Below are 13,654 nucleotides of genomic sequence, written 5' to 3' on the forward strand. Positions count from 1 at the left end.
TTGGACTTCTATACATTTTATTACCAAATATTTTTAGTTAAGTGCTTCAATTTTCAACATTTTTAAAAATTTTCTTTTGAGAATCATCACCTGGATTTACAGGAATTTTTTAAGCATGAAAAAATTTAAACATATTCAAAAGTACATGAATAATACACTGAAGCCTTATATACGGATCACCCAGATATAAAAATTACCAAGATTTTGTCCCAATTGCTTCATTTTCCCCATTTCCTTCTTTGCTAAAGTATTTAAAAGCAAATTCCAGATAGCTTATCATTTCACCCCTGTATCCTTCAGTAAGTATATATGGAAAATATGGCCATTTTCTTGTATAAACCACAGTACCTTTTTTTTTTTTTTTGAGGAGTCTCACACTGTTGCCCAGGCTGGAGTGCAATGGCACAATCTTGGCTCATTGCAACCTCTGCCTCCCAGGTTCAAGCAATTCTCCTGCCTCAGCCCCCCAGGTAGCTGGGATTACAGGTGTGTGCCACCATGCCTGGCTAATTTTTGTTTGCATCCTTAGTAGAGATGGGTTTCATCATGTTGGCCAGGCTGGTCTCAAACTCCTGACCTCATGATCTGCCCGCTTTGGCCTCCCAAAGTGCTGGGATTACAGGCGTGAGCCACAGTGCCCGGCCCACAGTACCATTTTTATACCTAACAAAGTGATTCCTTGGTACACTTAATACCTAGGCAAAATCAAATTGTCCTGAAGGTCATGAGTGTCTTTGGACAGTAATTTGGTTCTAATCCAGGATCTATATGAAGCCCACCCATTGCATCTGGTTGTTGTGTCTCTTTAGTCTCTCAATCTGGAGCAAGCTCCCCTCCCTTCCCCATTTCCCCATGTAGTTTATTTATTGTAAAAATTGGGTCGGTTGTGCTGTAGAATATTCTGCTTTCTGGATTTGTTTGTTTCTTTCTGTGGTGTCATTTAGCTTGTTTTACTATACTCTAAACGGAACCCTTTTCCTCTGTTTTGAGCGGAAGTCTCAGAGGCTAAACTTGATGTCTGTGTTAACATATGTCACATGTAGCACAGTGGAGAAAGCAGGATATGGCTCATAATTACAGTGGTGAGAATGATGTTGCTAGTTATCACCTACATGAGGGTTTGACATAGGTCTGTGTTACGGGTCGCTGCATCTGCTGGAACTCATAGACTTTACTATAGAGAATCAAAGATCCCATATCCGAAGTCTATGGAAATGCTCATGGTGGTAAATTCTGACAGAATGAAACACCAAACTTGCTTCAAGTAACTCACATTTCAACTTAAAAGAGACATTGTCAAAGTTGGAGGCCCCCAGGTTCCCATCTGTTCCAAATCTTTGCGTGATGACAGTGGTTTCTCTGATGTGGTAAGCTTTGGCTTCCCTCCATTTTCTTTCTAAATGATCACTGGAGTAGAGAGGAGTTAAACAGACATGACCTATTACTTCTTGCATGACCTCCACAGATAGCAAACTGGGCCAACATGGTTGACGATGTCCTTTTCTACAATGAAGTTAATGAAAGTTCTGAAAATAATGGTTACTTTCTGACATTGATAGGATTTAGGAAACCTTTGGATAAATAGCTTAAGCATGGCTGTTTATGTTTTTGCTATAGACAAAAGGCAGCAGCATGTACATTGTATTTGGACACAAGCCTGCCTCCATTAATATATTAAACTATTGGACCACTAGGGTTAGTAGGGAGCAGTCTGTACACTTTCTTTTTTTTTTTTTTTTTGAGACGGAGTCTCACTCTGTCGCTCAGGCTGGAGTGCAGTGGCCAGATCTCAGCTTACTGCAAGCTCTGCCTGCCGGGTTTACGCCATTCTCCTGCCTCAGCCTCCCGAGTAGCTGGGACTACAGGCGCCCGCCACCACGCCTGGCTAGTCTTTTTGTATTTTTTTAGTAGAGACGGGGTTTCACCGTGTTAGCCAGGATGGTCTCGATCTCCTGACCTCGTGATCCGCCCGTCTCGGCCTCCCAAAGTGCTGGGATTACAGGCTTGAGCCACCGCGCCCGGCCATCTGTACACTTTCTGATACAGCATTCGGAAACATTCTAGTTGGACTCTGTAGCTTTCAGTTTTGTAGTTATCAGCAAAATATCTGGAGCTGTAATAGGGTTTGGCCATCATATGTGAGCTTTGTGTTTCAGTGCCAGTTACTCAGGACTAGTAAATTAATGACACTGTCCAGAGGACTTCAGAGTCACCAAGCTGCTGCGCCTGCCAATGGCTGACTCTCCCTGGCTATCTGTGGCTGAGATGGTGTTGCCCAGGTCACGCAGAGCATGAGCTGCTGCTCAAAGGGCACAGGAGATGGCCCTTGGACTTCTCATCCTAGGATGCCCATGCTGCCCACCAATCCATGAGAAGATATGTATGATTTCAGTAGGCCCTGGATCAGCTTGTCACCTGATTTCCTGTTTCTTTCCGCTCACTCAGCAGGAGTTTCATTTTCAGACTAAAGTCTTCATCATTGGCTTCAGAAACAGCATTCATCTGTGGCTGTGTGGATGTAGTACACCAAGAACAACTGGGCTCTTCTCTGTCACTTTCAGTGGGCTACCTCCCCTCACCTCTCCAGCAGCATGAAATAATTCTTTACATTTTTTTTTTTTTGAGACGGAGTCTCGCTCTGTAGCCCAGGCTGGAGTGCAGTGGCCGGATCTCAGCTCACTGCAAGCTCTGCCTCCCGGGTTCACACCATTCTCCGGCCTCAGCCTCCCGAGTAGCTGGGACTACAGGCGCCCGCCACCTCGCCCGGCTAGTTTTTTGTATTTCTTAGTAGAGACGGGGTTTCACCGTGTTAGCCAGGATGGTCTCGATCTCCTGACCTCGTGATCCGCCCGTCTCGGCCTCCCAAAGTGCTGGGATTACAGGCTTGAGCCACCGCGCCCGGCCAATTCTTTACATTTTTAATCTCTTTTCTGTTTTTCCCTGAAGGTATGTTTTGGTGCTTAAAGAGGGAAGTCAGAAAAGTGTACTACTGAGTTTCCTGGAGATGAAATCCTGTTGTGCCTAGCTACGTTGAGTGAGCACAGGGATCCCTGATGCCATTATTTTGTGTATTCATATGGCACACACTTACTGAGGGCCTTCTGTGTGCCCTAGGGGATTGGGCACAGTGACATATCAGGGCAGGTGGAAACAGATGGAGAGCTGATGTGGGCTCTCTTGGAGCAGCTGCCCCAGGAGGCCCCTATGGATGGATGTTGGGCAGGAGCCCTGAGACAGTAGGGGCATATAACTAAAGGATATAGCAGGATTTATAGGAGGAGCTGATCCCTGAGGGAAACAATGTAGAGGGAGAAGACGGGGCTAAAGTTTGAATTGTGGGGACATTAATCACAGTGATTCTTACAACTTTGCTGTTGATAATTTTAAACGGAGAAAATGAGTACATAAGATGTTATTTCCCAGTTCAGTATTGGGAAATATTGGTTGCCCACAAGAGTATTTTCCTACCACGAATGGTCATATATACTTGTTGTAGAATACCAGGGACAGCAGAGATGGTGGGACGGTTACTTCCTTTTCTTACAGCCCAAGAACTTTGTTGTCCAGGAAATTGACCAATTTAGCCACTGAACGTTTAATTCAACACAGGGCTACCCATATCCCACTGTCCCGATTTGCCCTAAAAGCCAAAGGAGTTAGGAGAAGGTGAGTGGGGAGAATATATTAATCCTGAGAATTGAACAGAGCAAAAATCCCTATTACTTTTGTACTTAAAACATCTCTGCCTGATGGGCTCACTCTTTATATTCTGTTTAGGTGGTTTATATGTACACATCCCATCCCATGCCTGCAGTTAGCCAACTCAGGGTTTATATTGCCTCCTTTTTTTTTTTAGAGATGGGATCTCATTTTGTCATGCAGATTGGAGTGCAGTGGTGTGATCACAGCTCACTGTAACCTCCAACTCCTGGACTCAAGTGATCCTCCCACCTCGGCTTTCCTGGTAGCTGAGACTACAGGTGCCAGCCACCACACCCACCTAATTTTTATTATTTTTATTTTTTGTAGAGACAGTCTCACTATGTTGCCCAGGCTGGTCTTGAACTCCTGGGCTCAAGTGACCCTTTTGCCTCAGCCTCCCATGGCTAATTTTTATTTCCTTTTTTTTTTTTGACACGGAGTTTTGCTTTTGTCACTCAGGCTGGAGTGCAATGGCACTATCTCAGCTCACTGCAGTCTCCACCTCCTGGGCTCAAGTGATTCTCCAGCCTCAGCCTCCTGAGTAGCTGGGATTACAGGCACCCGCCACCATGCCTGGCTAATTTTTGTAATTTTTTTAGTAGAGACAGGGTTTCACCATGTTGGCCAGGCTAGTCTTGAACTCCTGACCTCAAGTGATCTGCCTGCCTCGGCCTCCCAAAGTGCTGGGATTACAGGCGTGAACCACTGTGCCTCACTGCTAATATTTATTTCTTATTTTTTTTCAGAGATGGGGATCTCACTATGTTGCCCAGGCTGATCTCAAATTCCTAGCCTCAAGTGATCCTCCCACCTTAGCCTCCCAAGTTGCTGGGATTATAAGTGTGAGCCACTATCCCTATCTCAATATTACCTTCTTTGCTTCTCTTGTTTTCTTTTGTTCTAAGTCAAACCCATCACAATCTTTTCTTGTCCTTCCAGGTGTTTCCAGTGCTGTGCCCTGGATGTGCTCTCTTTCCCTTAGAGCCCAGAGAACTTGCTTTTCCCCCTTATATGACCCTTAACATTTTCTAACACATTATTAAGGGCCTGTGTCTATCAGCTGGGGACACCTCTTGAAGTGAGGGCCTTTGTGTGGTCTGTTTCTAGTGAATTCTAGCTTTAACCCAGAGCCTCCTGATTGCTGGGTGCCCATAGCCTTCTTGCTGAATGGAGGCACAGTCTCCTTGGGAAGAGAGAATCCATGATAGACCCACTTGGGAGCTCCCCACTTCAGGTGCCTGCAGACTGGTGATGCAACGGAATGCCCAAGAGTGACCTCATAAAGCAAGGATTCCCTTCGTGGCCCCTTCTCTGCTGCCTCTCAGAATCCAGACGCTAAGGAAAATCCCTAAGCAGAGATTTTCTGTTGGATGCTAAAAGCAAGGAATAAAAGTTGAAAAATTTGGAAAATGTCTCAACACCATCGCCAGAGCCAGTCAAGAGTCCTTTCTAGTTCACCAGTTGATACTACATCGGTGGGATTTTGTCCAATATTCAAGAAATTTAAGTAAATATTATCTGTTTCTGTTGCCTGTTAAGAAATGTGCAAGTGAAAGTGTGAGGGCAGGGTGTCAGCGTTCTCTCAGCCTCTTCCCTCAGACACTTAAAAATAAGTTGCATGTCCTTGACAATCTGGAGTCTGTGATTGGTGAGGTTCGCATACTGTTATGTGCCCTGTAGACTTGAATGACCAGTTTGACTCATTTTGTCCTTTTCTATTATGACTGTTAGATAATCTGAAGGCTTCTCTCTTTTTTTGTAATAGACCCCATCTGAAATCAAATAATGAAAATTACATATCTTGATATATTAGAAAAGTATATACATTCTGGCTGGGTGCAGTGGCTCACACCTGTAATCTCCGCACTTTGGGAGGCTGGGGTGGATCACTTGAGGTCAGGAGTTTGAGACCAGCCTGGCCAACATGGCGAAACCCCATCTCCACTAAAAATATACAAATTAGGGGAGGCGGGGAGGGATTGCACTGGGAGTTAAACCTGATGTAAATGATGAGTTGATGGGTGCTGATGAGTTGATGGGTGCAGCACACCAACATGGCACAAGTATACATATGTAACAAACCTACACGTTATGCACATGTACCCTAGAACTTAAAGTATAATAATAATAATAAATTTAAAAAAATATATACAAATTAGCTGGGAGTGATGGTGGCAGGAGAATCGCTTGGGGGGGACGGAGGTTGCAGTGAGCCGAGATTGCACCACTGTACTCCAGCCTAGGTGATAGAGCGAGACTCTGTCTCAAAAAAAAAAAAAAAGAAAAGAATATATACTCTATATTTTTTAACTATTATGAGAATGCATTCATTTTATTTGTAACATATAATGGGAAACAGTAATACGTACTCTTTGAGAAAAATTGCAAAGCACAGATAAATGGAAATAAACAGGAAAAAGAATCACCTATAACCTCACCATTCATAGGCAGACACTGTTAAAATTTTGGCATATTTCCTGCTGATTTTTTTCTACCTGCTGATTTTTGCACAGGTGAGATAATTTTGAACAGAGAATTTTGTATCTTTGATTTTTGTGTTTTGCTGCACACAAAAACAAAACAAGATATAAAAATGGATCATAAATATTTTTCTAAATCCTGAAAAATGCATAGACATATTTTAGTGCCTGTATTTCACGGGACGGACATACCATAATTTACTTACCCAGTCCTTTTTGTTAGATGTTTAAATTGTTTTCAAGCTTCTCAGTACTGGAAATAATACTGAGATAGACATTTTTAGTTGAAGTTATTTCATTTCAGGTTATATTCTCTTGGGTCAGAGAATGAATGGTTCTAAGGCTTTTCAAAAGAGCTGGTCAGTTTTTATGCCTCTGGCAGTTTTTGAGAGTGCTTAATCATGCTACACTGTTGCCAGCATTGGATCTTACCATGTTTAAGTCTTTGCTAATTTTGTAAACAAAAATAATGGTTTTACTTTGCATCTCCCTGATTAGTATTGCTATAAAACATATTTGGAGAAGTTTATTGGTCTTTGGTATTTATTTCACGAATAGATTGTGTGCCCATTTTCTCTTGGGGTGTTCAGTTTTTTTATTGATGTGAGCATGTGTATGGATGATTATTTGATGATTATCAGTTTTGCTTAGTAGACTGGCAATATTTAGTCTTGCTCACACTGTGTTCCCAGTGCCTACTATATTGCTTGGTATGTAGTTGCCAGTCAATAAAGATTTGTTGAGTAAATGAAGATGACACTTTGTTTTGCTGGAGAAGGAGTGGTGACCATTCTTTTTCAGAGGTCCAGGGAGAGGGAACTAAGTGACTGAGTGGGGACAGAGTATCCATGACCATCATATGTATGTCAGTGGTCATTTATTCAACATTTCATTGCTATTTAAAAGTATATGTAAATTTATATTCACACAAGAGAGAAAGCAGAGCCTTGTCCCTACAAAAAGATATGCATTATGTGGGGATCTAGCTCTGTTGTGCTGTAACCGTACTTCATATTCAACTTTTTGACAGGAGGAAAGATGATGAGTGTCGGGCATTTGTGAAGAAAGTCATAATGAGCCGTTTCTTTAAGATAATTATGATTAGCGCTGTCACATCGAATGGCTTTTTTATGGCCTTGTGGACCAGTTATGAAATAAGATACCGCTTGTTCAGACTTCTTGAGGTAAGCAGACAAACTGGGTCCATTTTCTTATTTTTTAAAACATGCTTTATTTCTGGAAACATTATAAGATTTTTTATTTTTTATTTATTTTATTTTATTTTATTTTTTCCGAGACAGAGTCTTGCTCTGTCAGGCTGGAGTCCAGTGGCGTGATCTCGACTCACTGCAACCTCCACTTCCACCTCCCAGGTTCAAGCGATTCCTCTGCCTCAGCCTCCCGAATAGCGGGGACTACAGGCGCATGCCACCACGCCCAGCTAATTTTTGTATTTTCAGTAGAGATGGGGTTTCATCATGTTGGCCAGGATGGTCTTGATCTCTTGACCTCGTGATCCACCCGCCTCAGCCTCCCAAAGTGCTGGGATTACAGGCGTGAGCCACTGTGCCCGGCCATTATAAGATTTTTAAGGTATTTTGCTTCAAGAAGTTTCCCGTAGAATTCTAAAAATACTCTCAAATCTAGGAAGAGGGTGGCAAGAGCAGCAGTGGTGACTTGGTGGGGTTTTTTTTTTCTTTTTTTTGAGACGGAGTCTCGCCCTGTTGCCCAAGCTGGAGTGCAATAGTGCTATCTTGGCTCACTGCAACCTCTGCCTCCCAGGTTCAAGCGATTCTCCTGCCTCAGCCTCCTGAGTAGCTGGGATCATGGGCACATACCACCAAGCTTGGGTAATTTTTGTGTTTTTAGTAGAGACAGGGTCTTGCCATGTTGGCCAGGATGGTCTTGAACTCCTGACCTCAAGTGATCTGCCCGCCTCGGGCTCCCAAAGTACTGGGATTACAGGCATGAGCCACCGCGCCTGGCCAGCAACATGGTTTGTAAGTCTCCTTGAATCTCCTCTCAGAAACAGAGCAAGCCTGGGCAACAAAGTGGAACTCCCATCTCTCTTTTATTTTGAGACGGAGTCTCGCTCTGTTGTCTGGGCTGGAGTGCAGTGGTGCAGTCTCGACTCACTGCAAGCTCTGCCTCCCAGGTTCACGCCATTCTCCTGCCTCAGCCTCCCGAGTAGCTGGGATTACAGGTGCCTTCCACAATGCCCGGCTAATTTTTTGTATTTTTAGTAGAGACGGGGTTTAACTGTGTTAGCCAGGATGGTCTCAATCTCCTGACCTCATGATCCGCCCGCCTTGGCCTCCCGAAGTGCTGGGTTTACAGGTGTTAGCTACCGCGCCTGGCCCCTCCCATCTCTATTAAAAAAAAATAAAAGTTGGGCATGGTGGTGCATACCTTGAGTCCCAGCTACTCTAGAGGCTGAGGTGGGAGAATTGCTTGAGCCTGGGAGTTTGAGGCTGCAGTGAACTGTGATTGCACCACTGCACTCTGGCCTCGGCAACAGAGTGAGACCTTGTCCCAAACAACCGACCAAAAAACCCCAGAGCAACTAGGTAGCAAAGCCACGAACCCATAGGCAGCATTTACAACAAAGCTAGTAGTTTCCTTACTACAAGCCACAAGAACTGAATAGTATTAGCCTCTGTGGGGGAAGAAACAGAGGGAAGCCATTATTTATTCATCAGAAAGTGTGATGGGCTGATGTGAGAACAGCATTTGATATCAGGAACGGTATTGCCTAATCCAATACTGGGCTAGATCAAGAGGTTCTGGTAATTTTTGAAGGGGCTAGAGCAGCAAATGGTATGAATTTCAAAGCAGACCAGCTAGAGGTCTTTTTAAAACAGGATCCCACAGTTAGGATCAATATTGGAAATGGAATAAAAATTGAGCAGGTTGGAGACATAGAGATAAAGGAAGAGAAGGTTCAGATAAAATTGGAGGAGGATCCAGGATACCTCAAAAATCAAGCTAGTGCATTTTTAAACAACACAAAAGCAGAAGAATGAGCTCAGTGAGGTTAGAACCACATAATCTTCTAAAAGATCAAGAAAACAGATTTTATGTAAAACAGCACAATAGAAAAGGATTGATGCTGCTATAGTTGTGTTTTTAGAAAAAAAAAAGGGTTGAGATAAAGTCTCATAAAAAATTACTGTAAGAAAAAAGAGAATAAAGTAGAGAATAATCCCCTCATACAGGCGGAGCATCCTGAATTTGAAAATCTTGAACCTGAAATGCTCCAAAATACGAAACATTCTGAGCACTGACGTGACACTCAAAGGAAATGCTTACTGGAGCATTTTGGATTTCGGATTTTCAGATGTGAGTTGCTCAACTGGTAAAGATAATGCAAATATTCCAAAATCCAAAAAATTTGAAATCCAAAACACTTCTGTTCCCAAGCATTTCAGATAAGAGATACTTAACCCGTAGATAATTAAAGCCCACCACAAAGACATGCCTACAAAACAGGGAAAGACTGTAGCATATGATTTTAAAACAAGCCAGATGTTTAAGAAAGTGATACAAGATAGGAAAGAACAGAAGTGAAAAGACAAAACTCAGGAAAGAATTAGAAATAAAAGAAAAATTTCAAGAATAAAGACTAAAATAGACTAAGAGCAATTAATTGCAACAGATAATAACTTAAGAGAAATATAGGGGCCGGGCGTGGTGGCTCAAGCCTGTAATCCCAGCACTTTGGGAGGCCGAGACGGGTGGATCACGAGGTCAGGAGATCGAGACCATCCTGGCTAACACGGTGAAACCCCATCTCTACTAAAAAATACAAAAAACTAGCCGGGCGAGGTGGCGGGCGCCTGTAGTCCCAGCTACTCGGGAGGCTGAGGCAGGAGAATGGCGTGAACCCGGGAGGCGGAGCTTGCAGTGAGCCGAGATTGTGCCACTGCACTCCAGCCTGGGCGACAGAGCGAGACTCCGTCTCAAAAAAAAAAAAAAAAAAAGAGAAATATAGGATTAAATGTATGAAATCTTTTAAATCAATAAGAAATGAAGAGATGAAAGGCTTCAAGAGAAAATGATGAACATTGAAGATGGGGGAAAAAAATCCAGCGTAAGGACAATAGGAGCCCCTGAATTTGAAGCAAAACAGAAACAAAGCAAAGGAACAGAACAAACGCTGACATCTATAATCCAAGAAAAGTTACCTGAAACAAAAGATTTGGAACTATGTGTTGAAAGAGCACACATTGCATACCTGAGAATAAAGACTTTGAACAATAAACACCAAAACATATTCTAGTAAAATTATTGGATTTTAAAGGAAAGAGGGGGTGAAGGAAAGTAAATATCAAGGCAATGTGGCTTATAAGAAGACAATTACTTATCTTCAGACTTTGCTATGGTAATATGCCAAAAGAAAATAGAGTTACATATTTAAGATACTTCAGCAAAGAAAATGTAAACCAAGAATTTTAGATCAGAAAAATTGACTTTCGAGTATAAAGGACACAGACAAATTCATCAGTATTCAAAAACTTGGGGAATATTGTTTCTATGAGCCTTTCCTTAGTAATTTACTAAAGAATAAGTTTCAGCCAACCAAAATGACTAGAGAAGCATCAGTGTAGGACTGAAGATGAGCATTAAATATGTAGTTATTTGTAGAACTAATATTAATTGTGGTTTAGCAGAGAGAATATAGTATATAATGAGTGTATCCTCTGACAGTGAAGTTAGAGTATGACTAAAAAATGGGAGACAATGGGGAAAGCCAATATAAAAAGTTTCAAAATAATTTTCAGTAATCAACTTAGTGGCAACACTATTAGTAGTGTTATTCTGAGACTTGTATGTTTGTAATACAGGATAAGGCAATTGAGTAATTATGGGACAGTTTATTTCTGTCACCTCCTGTGTTCTTAAGAACCAGGATATTCATGGAAGAGAGAATCCAGGACTTCTTTGAGAAATAACCAATTCCAGGTCTAGGGCAGGAGGTACATGAGATGAGCCAGGATTATCTTGTCATAGACATAGCAAAGAAGCTATCAAAGACTACTGGGGTCATGTCGAAAGTCTCAGGAGACTGTGTGAAGAGTCCTACTGGTCAAAGATGGGACAGTTTGAGCTCCAATAAGAATAATAATTGCCATGTATTGAAAGTCATCAAATAATCTATGAGGTTATAATGATACCCCAAAACAAACTGTCCACTTTTGGAGGATGAGAAGGAGCTAATCCTTTATCTTGATACTTAGTAAATTAAGGGAGAGAGTCAAGCATTACTGGCCTTATGTGAACTGCAATACTGAGTAACCATATAGTAGGTGAGAGGAAACATCTTTTTATAGATGTGTCCCCCTTAATAAATGAAAAAGAAATGATAGAATATCACAGTTTTTCAACGCCCAAGGAAGTAATTGATCTAGGCGCTGAGCATCAGTGGCTGCTACCATCATAAAAAGATAGACAACCAGAAATTATGTGCCATCTATAAAAGAACAGCACCTCTAATCTTGCCAAAGAGTTCAGGAAATATGGAGGCCAGAGGGATATGCTGAACTCTACCATGAGCGTGCACTCAGCAAAATCCAGACTGGGAAATTTTACAAGTCAAACTCCCCAGGTTCTTTAACAGATAAATTGTAAGAAAAGAAAAAGGAATGGGGGAATTAAAAGATACACCAAAATTTTAAAAATTTATAAAATGGCAAGACTACTTATTAGTTCTAGGGATGCATACACGAATTTCTATCTATAAAGAAGTACTTTGTTCTATTACATTTACTAAAATATTTATCTGTTTATTGCTTAAAAGGTTACACAAAGTAATTATATAAAAACTATCACCATGTTTATTTAAAAAAAAAATACAAGGAATTAATTACTATAAAATTTGGATAGTGGTTAATTTTGGGGGGAGGGAGTTGTAATTGGGATGTGGGGCACATGAGGGGCTTCTGGGATGGCAGAGTTCTATTTCTTGACCTAGGTGGTAGTTACAGGGATATTGGCCTTGAAATAATTTATTAGGCTATATATTTGTTCATGTGGTTCTATATGTGTGTTTATTTTGCAATAAAAAGGTTAAATATATACTCTTCTTAACTTCCTTTAGGATAAATAACAAATTTCCTTCTTGGGGATGAAAAGGTTAGCATAAACTTAGTGTGATATCAGAGGCAGTCGAGGTGGTGGGATACCACAATTAATGCTTAAAATGTGTCAGATCCACTTGGCACCACTTCTGTTAACATGTAGGTATGGCAGTGAATTCCACACTACAAATCCAGAGATTGGCCACGGTCTGTGGAACATCATGTTAGGTATGATGGCAGGGGTCAGGGAAAGAGACAAATTGAGGAGCCTAAATCCTCTGATTGCCCTCCTGAGGCCATAAGGGTCACTAAGCATGCATCCTGGTTTAGGGACCTGGTTTGCAAGCCTAGGAGATGTTCTGTGATGTGCAGACTTTGGGGTCATACAGATTTGGGTTCAAGCCCCAGCTTCCTACCTTATTACTAACTGAGAATTTGGACAAGTTACTTAAGCTCTCTGTGGTTTGTCTGTAACGTTTGTAAAATGATATAATTAATATACAACTTACAGGGTGGTGGTGCAGCCATTGAAAATAACATGTATGAAAGCCCCTGGTTAACTGTGAAACTGAGAAATTATTAACACTTCTGGGAACTCCACTGAAGGTGCAGGGAAAGATGTGAGAGAGCCCTGATCTCTCACCTCTGGCTAACCTTGAGGCTCTGTGCAAACAGGAAATGAAGGCTGAGGCAGAGTGGTAAGTTGCTAGAGCATTGAACATGTGCCTCCACAGACCCCCCTTGGCAAGAGGCTTACTGATTTCAGCCATTTAAGAAAATTTCTATCCAATTATTAGTAGGCCATTAAATTGAACAGAAACCTTGGTGGCCACACATGACAAAGAATATAGACTTTACAGAATCAGTTCAGGAAAGTCAATTTAAGAAAGAAAAGAAAAAAGAACAGCAACAACAAACCCTGGGGAGAGGGGAGGGTGTGATTTCGGAGTTGCAACATTATATTATGTAAAATGTTCAATTTTCAACAACAAAATCATGAGACATGCAAAGAAACAAGAGTGTATGGCTCAAACACAAGAAGAAGAAAAGCAATTAATAGAAAATATTGGCTGGACGCAGTGGCTCATGCCTGTAATCCCAGCACTTTGGGAGGCCGAGGCAGGTGGATCACCTGAGTTCAGGAGTTTGAGATCAGCCTAGCCAACATGGTGAAACCCCATCTCTACTAAAAATACAAAAATTAGTTGGGTGTGGTGGTGGGCACCTATAATCCCAGCTACCTGGGAGGCTGAGGCACGAGAATCTCTTGAACCCGGGAGGCAGAGGTTGCAGTGAGCCAAGATTGCACCACTGCACTCCAGCCTGGGTGACAGAGTGAGACTCTGTCTCAAAAAAAAAAAAAAAAAAAAAAAAAAAAAATTCCTTGAAGAAGCT

General features: G+C 41.8%; 2 protein-coding genes across 3 annotated transcripts in view; both read left to right on the forward strand.

The window, feature by feature from the left end:
• PCBD2 (pterin-4 alpha-carbinolamine dehydratase 2) overlaps window positions 1–4,971 on the forward strand; it is a 55,991-nt gene extending 51,020 nt beyond the window's left edge. The window contains exons 5-6 of one of the 2 annotated variants that reach the window (XR_010587613.2): window positions 4,449–4,544; window positions 4,642–4,971. The gene's annotated coding sequence lies outside the window, so the exon portion shown is untranslated. The remainder of the gene's footprint in view (window positions 1–4,448; window positions 4,545–4,641) is intronic. The other variant, XM_065546755.2, reaches the window with a different exon arrangement.
• The window catches only part of CATSPER3 (cation channel sperm associated 3), a 45,546-nt gene continuing 36,860 nt past the window's right edge, over window positions 4,969–13,654 (forward strand). The window contains exons 1-2 of the mRNA XM_005557811.5: window positions 4,969–5,209; window positions 7,213–7,366. Coding sequence (XP_005557868.2) covers window positions 5,112–5,209; window positions 7,213–7,366 — 252 coding nt within the window. The 5' untranslated portion in view covers window positions 4,969–5,111. The remainder of the gene's footprint in view (window positions 5,210–7,212; window positions 7,367–13,654) is intronic.

This window comes from Macaca fascicularis, chromosome 6 (assembly GCF_037993035.2).
Source record: "Macaca fascicularis isolate 582-1 chromosome 6, T2T-MFA8v1.1".
NCBI classification, from domain to species: domain Eukaryota; kingdom Metazoa; phylum Chordata; class Mammalia; order Primates; family Cercopithecidae; genus Macaca; species Macaca fascicularis.